Source organism: Eutrigla gurnardus, assembly GCF_963514095.1.
Source record: "Eutrigla gurnardus genome assembly, chromosome: 23".
NCBI lineage: Eukaryota > Metazoa > Chordata > Actinopteri > Perciformes > Triglidae > Eutrigla > Eutrigla gurnardus.
The window spans coordinates 8,826,971-8,838,043 of record NC_139934.1 but is presented as its reverse complement, the minus strand read 5'-3'; the positions used below and the strand labels follow the sequence as shown (position 1 = coordinate 8,838,043).

The following is an 11,073-nucleotide window of genomic DNA, read 5'->3' as shown; positions in this document are numbered from 1 at the left end:
ACTAAAGAACAATTCAGTACATGTATTTAATTGTTTCACATTTTGTTTTACAAGATTAGGAAAGCAACGTGCAAGCCAGGCCTGAAAAATGATCCCAGTGACTTCAACACGGGGCGGGGGGGCACAATTACAATATTGATTTATTTTTTTCTCTCTCCTTAAATGTGCTCGGCTTTAAGAGCATTGAGCGCATGTCAACGGGTACTTTGTGGCTCGGGAGCGAAGCAGACTTTCAGTCAAAAAGTCTGATGACCTAGAAAACAATATACGCTTCTGCTAGTCAGAAAAAGATCTCACTTGAGTAAACAGCATGAATAAAGGATCCTGCTTAGCATTAAAATATCATACACCGAGTGCACTCCGTGTCTTCTTAAGCACCAATAAACATGTGTATGACATTATAAGTTTGCAAAGCTGCAGCGCTGCTTATTCACTGTGGCATTTTGTGCTGAGCAAGCATGTTCCTTGGCGGCGTCGGGGGCCGGTGTGGCTTATGAGCTTGTGTAACAACTCATTAATAAAGTGGATAAGGGGGCCAGAGTCACATCTTCAGCACATTTTATGAACTCGCCCCAGTTTGCAAATGCCATTCAAAATTATTCAGCGGTGACAACCGGAGCTCTTTCTGTCCACTGAAGTCATATCTCTGAGTGAAGAACCATACTTAAAGGGACAATTCACCTAAAAAAAAAAAGATACATATTGTTTTCCTCTCACCTGTAGAGTGCTATTTATCAGTCTCTCTGGAATATAATGGGACTATACGAAAAGAAAGATAAATAACACTCCAAGTAAGATGGGAAATATGTATCCTTGATTTTTTGGGTGAACTGTCCCTTTAAGCACATGGGCCCAAGCAATATCCAGGCTGTAATAAGAGGAGCGAAACATCTCTGGCAATTTGTCACAGTGACTCAGCCATCAATCACAGTACTGGATCTGTGAAAATGGACTGAATTCTTCTTTTCTTCCTGTAATGCGTTACAACATGATATAGTGCAATACAACAAGGCAAACACTGTAGAGGAGAACAGAAGGCCTGCGACTGCTTATCACACGGTATTAGACCTAATTCATTCATCAGAAAGTCTAGGATATTAGCATACAATACAATAAATGTAATATCACTTAAAGCATATAGTTCAAATCATCTGGACCTCGGATTAAGTGTATGTATTCATTCACATTTTTTTAATTCAGTCATTATCTGTTGGAATACTGTTCATCAATTACATTGTTCATTTATTTTTCACAATGTAATGCCACATTCTCCTGCAGGAAATATCAGGCTCTATAGCTGCTAAATGCTCCATTGTGTTGACTGGCTCGTCACTGACTTCATCAACATGTCATTCAGTGCTGGGCAGGTTGCAAACAGCTAACTGATTTGAGAACGCCAACTGCAGTCAGGTGCTAATTTTTCTTTGAGTGCGTGACTACAACCTCCATTGATGCCTGCATGAATATACAAATGTGTATCAGTGCTGCTTTAATGTCAAATAATTAATTGCTGAAGAATGTCAATTAGGTTGTCTTCATAACCACTTCACGTTTCGGTTGCTACGGCTTGAAACAATAAAACACCGTGACTTATAGGAGAGGGCATACTTACCTCTCTTCATATCGTCCATCACGATGACTTTGCCGTCTCCAGCTCAGCTAATCAAACTCATGTAAGACACACAGTATCTGTAAAGAATTCATTGGTTACACCAGCGATGATATTGAAATATTTATTACAGCTTATGAAATCACTGCTTCTATTGTAAAGCAGACCAGAGCATACAGAGCACATCCACTGTTGCTGGGCCAAAATTTATTTGGCACTAAAATGGACAGAGGGCTAATGAGGGGTATTAACTGATAATTAAAAAAAATGAATTGATCGTTCCATCATCTGGAGGTCCTTCGCCGACGTCCATATAAAAGAGTTCCAAGACCCAGACAAAACTTTTGTCGTAGCTAAGTGATAAATCTTATAGTCAGTAATTTATTTGTTGGCAAACATGTTTCACTGTTACAACAAATATTAGTTATGAGGTCATTCAACTTGGAAACCGTTACAAAAAGGAATAAATAAGAAGGCATGATCATCGCCAATAATAAAAACTTATCTGTGCCACTAAACTTAATCCCGTCTCCCATTTTATTACTGTTTATTTAAACAAATAAATAAATATATTTTCTCCTCGAGGAAGAAAAACAAAAACACTTCCAGTTTTTCTCACTCCAAAAGCTCTTTCTTTAATAAGTAAAACAACCATCTTTTTTTTGTACACGTGCCTAGTGCTCATCAATGTTCAATTTGTTCTCTTTCCGAGAAAGCACAAGCGGATACCAATAGAGATGCAGAATGCACGATGAACCTTTCAGAGGGACGTCGCATGATTAACTTGGACTGGTACTGTCTCCTTGACGATCTGTGAAACAAAGTTCTGCTATCTACACAATAAAAAAGGGAGAAGAAATCAAAGAGAAACAGAAAAATTTGACCCGAAAAAAAAGAAGGATGATAATGTAGCACAAAAATGTCAGCACAGTAAGTGTTTTGTTATGATATTTTTGTGTTATTTTGCTTCTATTCAGATGGTCATTTTTTGGAAAGTGATAAAAGAGGAAAACAAACAAACAGAAAAACAGACTGGTACCAGAAAACCAGAAAGGCCAGCACAACAGAACAAAATTGCTCCTCACCACTACATTTACAGAGACAAAGGGTTTGCCCGGAACAAAAAAAGCATACTACTGTGTGCAGTGCTAGTTATCTGTACAATTACATAGAAATATCTCATAATTATCTTATTAGTTTTTTTCTCCCTCATTTAACAACTGTTATTACAGTAAAATGAAACAAAAAAATAACAGCTATGCTTGAAAGCATACGATCAATAATTCCTTCATGGTAATTGTTCAAAATGTGTGTTTGTGGGTTTTGTTTTGTTGTTGTTTTTTTTTGTCTTTTTTTCATTGAAGGGACACTTCAGCAAACAAAATGTGCTGCAACTCACCAAAGAGGAAGAAAATCTGTCAAAAAGTCAATATAGATACAGAAGTATAATAAAATAGTCCTTTTTTTAAATCTCCCATTTATTCTGGTGAAGTCTTTAGTTTGGACTTGTATAGTTGGGGGGGGAGGGGGGGTGGGCTACGCAGTTCAGTCCAACTGTCAGACTATAGCTCTGAGACCTAAAAATCCTGTGTCCTGTGATTAACTGTCTCTTTTCACACTGAGACAAAACACGCCAAACCACACAGGGTTGGAGGGGGGGAACACAACATCAACAGATTCCCGCAATGTTTAACCAAATAAAGTCACATGTCAGCCTCCAGACCTAGCAATTATTATCCTGTCCGTGGTCAGTCACAGCGAGAGTACAGTCATTCGCTCTGCTTCAGTCTTCGGGACACAGAATAAAAAGAAAGGCTACCACTGCCAACGACTGATGGGACAAGGGGGGGGGACACGGGGGAAGAGGACTACGGTAATAGGAGGGACACTGGAGGAAGTGGGAGGGTGTTGGGGCCTATAGGCTGGTGACCAGGTGCGAGGGCTCCGGCTGGGCCTCTTCTGGAGATAGATCCTCTTTGTTTGGGGGCACGATGAAGCCATCGCTGCTGCCCCGCCCTAGCTGGTAGTAGGAGTGCAGCTGATGGAGGTGGTTGCGCGAGCCCAGGTTGGGCATGCTCTTGTAGTAAACGTCGTCCGAGCTGGCCTCCGGACTCTTGGCGTCCCCGCCGTCCTTGGAACTGTCCGCGGATTCGGCGGACACGTCTGGCAGGCCGGGCAGCATGGGCATGCTGGTGTAGAGGGAGTCTCTCTGGTGGTTGTGGCCGGGTGACGAGCCCTCGTCGTCGGTGTGCTCGTTGGTGAGTAAGGGGAAGAAGCTTTCACTGTTCTCCTGGGGGATCCTCCGTCGAGACGAGGAGGACGTGGTGGCGGAGGAGAAGGGGTGGTGGGGCAGAGGGAGGGGTGGCGGCGCCGACTGGTGGAGGTGATTGTTAAGGGTGTCCACCGCCTGCAGTGACGTAAGCGGTCTTTGAGGCAACAGCGGGGCGTTGGACTCCTCGCGGATTAACTCCAGGCCCAGGCCTTCGTCGTGGTGCGGCCCGAAGGTGCAGTGGTCATCCAGGCTTAACGCCACATTCATGCCCATCCCCACCCCCAAGCCCATCCCGTAGCCACTGTCCTTGCCGCCGTTGCTAACGTTATTGACCAGCTTATTCATAAGGTTCCGGTTCTGCTCGGTTGAGCGCTCGTGGGAATTGTTGAGGTAGGAGGGGATATAATTGGAGGTGAGCTCTTTCAGGATCTTCTTTTCCAGGGTGGTCTCCTTGTGGTTGTAACCCCGATCAATGATCTGGACGCAGTCACTCATGTACTCGGCGCTGGCGATGCTGTAGCTGTTGCCATGGTTACCATTCAGTGGTAGAGTATCCATGACACTTGTATCCCGGGCATTGTTCAGGATTCCCTCTGGAATGACAAACATGGGTTGGGTTGGGGGATAGAGTGGGCGAATGAGAAGGGTGAAATCTGATGGGATGTAATTGCCACAGCTAAATGTCAGCCTTTTCTTTTTTTACAAGCACAAATTACACCCATCAAATACTGTAGCACCTTTATTTTGAAATATGTCCTCACCCCCAAGAGCTCTCAGCAACCCACAAATCTATAAAGTGCACTTTGTGGATATAAAGACTCGACAGTATTTGAATTAGGTGAGAAATAAAGCACAATATTTACATTAAAAGTCTATATCCTGCAAATATAAACATCATACCCACTTACCTCTTCCAAAAATAACATTCTCTAAGACTCCAATTTCACTTTTCATTAGGTTTTTCTATGGCAGTGGTGAATACACTGATATATGTGCAACATGGAACAACACAAAGCTTACACACACACACACAGAATCACAAAGCGTTGCACTGAATACAAGGACAAAAATGATAGCCATGCATTTAACACTCAAAGTGAACACAAACCAGAGCTGGAATTTGGACCCCAGCCATATTGTCCCATATGAGCGTTGCAACGTAATACTGGGAAAAAGTGATTTATTCATGTCTGCTTTATCTGTGTGAACATAACTAGCCCTCTTGCTATACATTAATTAGTAAAAGATATCAGACTTTCTGCTCTCTTTACGTGTAGAAGTCATTTAAAAAAAAAAGTTCATCAGTTTGACCAAGTCTTGGCCATCAGCATCAAAGCAAATGTTGACAATAATCCAAACTACATCAGACAAGGCCATCCAGCTTGTTAAAAGTGTCATGCCCACAAGTTTGACCTCAATTCTGAGACCTTCAAAAAGTGAATTGGCTTGATCAAAGTGAATGCTATTCCTCACGATGCTTAATGCAGACTGTATTGGGACTAGCTTTAGTGTGAGGAAAAAAGCAGCAAATGTCTCATGGTTGTGTTTTTTTGTTTTTTATACATCAAGTAGTGCAAAGAACAATAGTCAGCGGAATCCAGGATGTGATTTAAACTGATTGTTGCAGGTCTATTTAAAAATGGTGAGGGGCCTTTGTCATAAAAGAATGCTATAACTTCCAAAGGAAATTACATTTTGTGATCATTACTCCTTTGTCAGCATCGAATGAAATAAAAGGAAAAAAGAAAAAGTAAAAGCCAAAGTCAATTACATTTGATAAGCAATGTTTAGTTTGACTCCCATACTTGTCTCTCTGTAGGGCTCTTTTTTTTGGGACAGCATGAGGGGAAGGAAAGAAGAAAAGAAAACACAATAAGCATAACAGTGACAGGTAGAAGAGAAATGTGCACATACAGTATGCTGATGACGCGTCAAGAAAATGCTTCTGGAATGCAATCGTTTTATGTCATCATGCAAATATTGCCAACAGACGTAAAGAACCATAACATGTCGATTAACAAATATAGAAGAAAAGACGTTAACTGTATCTTTTTGCAGCAGTAATACATGGCAACAGTACTTGAGTGTCAAATGCACCGGTAAATCTTTTGACAGCATTAGCATTTTCATCCTTCCAGATTCATCTTTTACATCTATGGCAGTGTAAGTGAATTATAGCCCTCTGTCACAAGCTGCGGTGCAGTACTTGTATTCCATACATAAATTACACCCTGATCAAAGCTCTTTGTGAGTTTTTAATGTTAGTTTTACACGAGTTTCGCAGTTTTACAGACTCGCAAACTTACAGCGATCTCATATCGACTGCCGAGAGTTGGAAAGAAATAATAACGGCTCTGCACAAGGAAAAACTGTATTTTAAGAGTCAGACTGATCCTGGATTAAAGTGGATTTCTCGTCTGCTGATCAGAGACAACTTCTAATAGAAAGATCTTTCATATTTTTTCGTATTTTCACCAATACACTGAAATATTGGTAATATTTATTTATTTTCTATGAAATAAAAATCAACTGCATTTTTTCATTTAAATATCCAAACCAATGACATTTTATCGTGAACAACAGTGTTGAATAAATGCTCAAACTATGAACAGAGAGACCGAAGACATGGCACACAAGCTTGACTGACAACATTAGAGCACATTTAAAATAAATGACTGGGGATGTATCCGGCTCCCTACCGGCACACTTTGATCATTTTGACGACGTCTCTGTTGGCCAATGAGGCGTGTCCGAATGTGACTTGTGTAACCGAATTGCGCGGCCTCAGCAGAAGCCATGATACACCCCCAATAAAAAAAAAAACCCACAGCGGAAAAAACATGTGGGATTTTTTTTTGGACAAAGTTTGTTCAATGCTAACACAAAACACGTAGAGCAGCGTTTTTTTTTTTTTTCTTCAAATCAAAGCCCTGTAAAAACATTCAAGGTTGAACACTGGCATTTCAATTTGGTGCAAGTACTTTTAACTCCCCAATCATAAAGTTGCTTCCTGGTCCTGGGCAGGAACAATGATGTGCAACCTCACAGTTTCTCCAGACATGAAAAAAAAAAAAAAAAAAAAAAAAAACACTGCCCTAGCAACAATGTTAAAGAATGAAAAGAAGCTAGCACACCTTGTGTGTTGTACATGCCCAGAGGGTTGTTATAGACTGCCGATTCCCCAAGCAATGTATTATAGGGATTGTTAGTGCCATGAGGACGTAGGAGTGCATTAGGTATAAGATGATTAGCCATAGCCCCTGGAGCAGCCAGAAAGAGACAGAGTGAGACAGGAAAAAAACAAAAAAACAGAAGAGAACAAGAGCGTGGAGACAAAAAAAAAAGAAAAGAAAAGAAAAAGTAGGTGGGCAGATTAATTGAGAGAAAGAGAGAGAACATACATATCAGTTGGGCAGATGCAGCTGAGCAATGACAGCCATTAACATCCAAATGATCACATGATCATTAATGTGAGGGGTTTGCTACATGAAAGTGGCAGAGCTGAACTGACATGGCTAATGGGGCCAATGAAAAGTATGTTAATTGTATTGTTAGGGCCGGCCATTAGTGGAAAGCCTGCTTTTTTTTTTGTTGTTTTTTTGTTCTCCACGTTCAGGCAGCATACTCGTGTTAACATAAATTACAAAGAAGCACCGACGTGGCCAACACAACATTACGTTACATTTCTAGACTCAAACACGACAGGAAACAATAATCGCTCAGGACACTTGTTGGTCTTTGGGGCTGAATTAATGAATAATGCAAATTATTTTTTTTTTACTGAAAGCTTGCTAAACACCTCCCCTGAGCAGAGATTAGAATGATTAGCAATGGTAATGTTAACTAAGAACCTGTCAAGCTCTTGATTTCTCCACAGGATGAAACGGTGTGTATGGGGCCCCTCAGCATTTATGCTGACACAACACATTTTCTAACACACATACATTATTTTTTTGTAACCTTTCAAAGACCAACAAGCATTGAAAAAAGGATTTAACTAGCTAGCTTACCTAGCTTACTAAGTACAGTAGTACAAAGGGGGTGACCTGAAAAGTGAAGCCAATGCAGAAGTGCCTTCTAAATGCCAGTGGCAGCCTATTTCTTTGGTGCAGAAAGAAGTCCGATTGTATAGACGTCTATGATAAAATGACCTTTTTCTCCCTTCATTCATTACTTCAGTAAACGTTTAAGACACGAGTTCAATCGCTAGTTTCAAGGCTGCTTTAATACAGTGTGATGTTCATTTTCTAAACTCAGGTCCCATTTAAAATGGAGTAGACGATAACGACGTCCACTCCTTACATGCAGCCTACGGTGTTATTTCCAAGGACAACATTAATGATTAGTGCGAAGATACCGTTTGAAATATAAAAACACGTGAGGGTATGTTAGAAGAAACAGTCAGATATTACATTTTAATATATGTTTTATTTATTCTCATTCAGCTAATGTTAGCTTAATGAGCTAGTTGGCTACAGCTAATAAAAGATAACAGTGACAGGCGGCATTTCAACCTGCAAACCTTTTGGTTGTGTGGTTTTATCTCATCTCGCTTTATTTATTTAGCCTATTTTAATATGTTTCCACATTCCAATCTCACTCTTTCCAATGTCAAATAATAAGTCACTGCGCTTGTAAAGGGGGCACTTGCATTTCATGTTATTATATCATTAAACTAATGGCATAAAATTGTCTTGAACTGCTAATTATGTTGTTTATATAATATATCACCCGACAAAATGCATTATTGTGACAAGCCGAGGGAAACGTCCTCTCTTTGGCCAAGATGGTCATTACTTCCACCTCGCCTCCTTCACGCAAACACAACAGAGGCTCATTTTCTATTTCTGCCACTTGTCGTCTGATACGTGCTGTCAGGATCTCGCGCCAATGACTCATTTTTTCTCTCACACACAGCAAAGCATCCTTCACCCTGTGATTAGCTTAGAATCTTAATCAATGGTGCAGATTCCTCTCCCAAAGACCTATAAGGGCTTTACGTGCTTCCAGTGTGCGCTATGGCAGAATCGGTAAACATCTTTGATCTGATGTATGATTACGCCGCAATTAGATCTTCTGGCAGAGTGCACGGCTCTTTTCTAATGCTCCCAATCTGTCAATTCAACTGAGAATTACTTGTATATTACCTTGTGAATCTCTCCATTAAAGTCTGTCTTTTTTCTTTTTTTTGCTCTTATAGCATGAATATGTTCTGCATTGGAAGGCTACCCATGATGAAATTTGAAAAATAATTACGGTACTGCCGATTTAGACTCATCTTTCAGCATTAATCAAATTTTGTTTGACTGGATTATAATTCCCTGAATTAATACTTAAGTCTTGGAATTCAGAATGTTGTTTTGATTAAAAAACAAACAAACAAAAAAACTGTAATTTGTTGTTGCAGCTTGCCCTAATTGCAGTGTGTTCTAGAAACACCCGTCCCTTTTTGAGTTCTCCCAACGACAGATCCCCCACTTATTGTGTCTCTCTTTGATAAATTGGACAATTTCCAAAACTGCGCTGATTGTGTGGTGCAATAATCCCGAATGCTGGGATAAAATTGAACATGCAACGCTATCGAGATGATTGCATGACTCTCCGCTCTCGAGAAGAGCGCGGCACGAGTGTCAGCTGCGAGCTGGCTCTCAGGTGCCAAAGGGGGGAGGTGGGGGGGAGCCAGGGTGTAGAGAATCTAAAGGACAAATCGGAAAGAAATATTCACTCCTCAACTCGTAATTCCCTAAATCACAGCACAGGAGCAGCTATGGGTAAGTGAATCTATTTGCATTTTATTCCTTATGACACCAGATGATGGCGGAACACACTTCCCAACAGGGTTGTCTCCATCAAATGGTATAAAAACGCATTATGAATTCCTAGCTTAGCCTTTTGCATCCACGGCCTTTGCTCCAAAACCCAAACTTCAGCCCCAAGTCCCGCCCCAATTTAGCCTCTCCACAATGGATGAAGGCTGTGTCTGTTGATGGCGTTAAGCGGAGTGTCTAATTGTTGAGGTCTTGACACTTCCTCCCCGTGTCGAACATTAATCCATCATTGTAACTATGCATTAGTGTCGATGAAAGCGTGGCGCCCAGAGCGAATTTAGAGAGCAAGCAGTGTGGAACTGGAGCCCTCCATCAAGAGATGCAGCGAGTGGGGAGAGTGTTAGGGACGGATGCCAGCCAGGCCCGTGTTTGCCACTTGATGTCAGATGTAGTCTGGTATCTATTTTCTGTAAAACCGGAGACACTTTGAAGTTAACTCTATCTACTACACTGCTGTCAAATGCATTATGGTAATCTACTTTTTATTAATGTGTTTCTGGGAGGGAATTCCGCTGAATTGATTTTTAAGGTTGTTTTTCCGGCACTTTTCTTGAGAGGAAGCCAAGTTTCACTGTCGAGGCCTTTGTAGTCAGACAGGGGAGAAACATAAAGACCCTTGTCAAATAGCCCCCAAACTAGAATTTTCATAAACAATTTGATTTGATTACATTCATTCAATCGTGTGTTTTATTGTTTGGATTAAATTAAATTAAATCCTTTTTTTTTTTTGTAGACGGCTGAAACGGTTTGTTGACACTTCAAAATAAAAGACGGCATAAACAATTTTCTGAAGCAGTATCGCACCAAAGGAGGATATTATCCTTCCAATCTCTGCCGTGTTTTCACAATCACATTCCCTTTCATTCAGGCAGAACGCTTGGCGAACGCAGCCAGCTGTTTGAGTAGTTAGATGGCACTTCTGTTGCATTTCATTTATCATATTTAGGAAATTAGCTTAATATTTGGCGATAATTAACATTTTTTTTTTTACTTGGAATTTTAATCACTTGGAGTATCTGAGGCAAATTATTGTGAAATGACTGATTTACCTTGATTTGTCAAGGGGAAAAAAAGGGATTTGATACTCTAAAGTCTTCTTGTCCCATCAAATGGAAAGAAACTTACCTACAATTTCAGAAAAATAGGGGAGTTTTTGAATATCTTTCATTGGTGATGAAGTCTGAGGCGAAGGAAAGTGTATTGAGGAGACATTCAAACAGATATCCAAATACCTCTGTTGAGTGATGCGGAGCTGTTGATGTCACCGGTCATAAAAGAAGACTCCGACTGTTTTCTGACTGTATCATTCCACATCCGACGGATGCGGCTCTGCAGAGACAAACAACACGTCAGGATATCCACTC

At 40.7% G+C, this 11,073-nt stretch overlaps 1 protein-coding gene across 6 annotated transcripts in view; it reads right to left on the bottom strand.

The window, feature by feature from the left end:
• Positions 1-1,719: 1,719 nt before the first annotated feature.
• Positions 1,720-11,073, bottom strand: part of LOC311008763 (adhesion G protein-coupled receptor L3) — a 179,396-nt gene continuing 170,042 nt past the window's right edge. For 3 of the 6 annotated variants that reach the window (XM_084002625.1, XM_084002626.1, XM_084002627.1), the window contains 4 exons: positions 10,942-11,038; positions 7,016-7,141; positions 5,687-5,704; positions 1,720-4,474 (listed from right to left, as the gene is read on the bottom strand). In XM_084002625.1, the coding sequence (XP_083858751.1) occupies positions 3,525-4,474; positions 5,687-5,704; positions 7,016-7,141; positions 10,942-11,038 (1,191 nt within the window). In that variant the 3' untranslated portion in view covers positions 1,720-3,524. Of the gene's footprint in view, positions 4,475-5,652; positions 5,705-7,015; positions 7,142-10,941; positions 11,039-11,073 lie in introns of all 6 variants that reach the window. The other 3 variants (XM_084002628.1, XM_084002630.1, XM_084002629.1) reach the window with 2 other exon arrangements.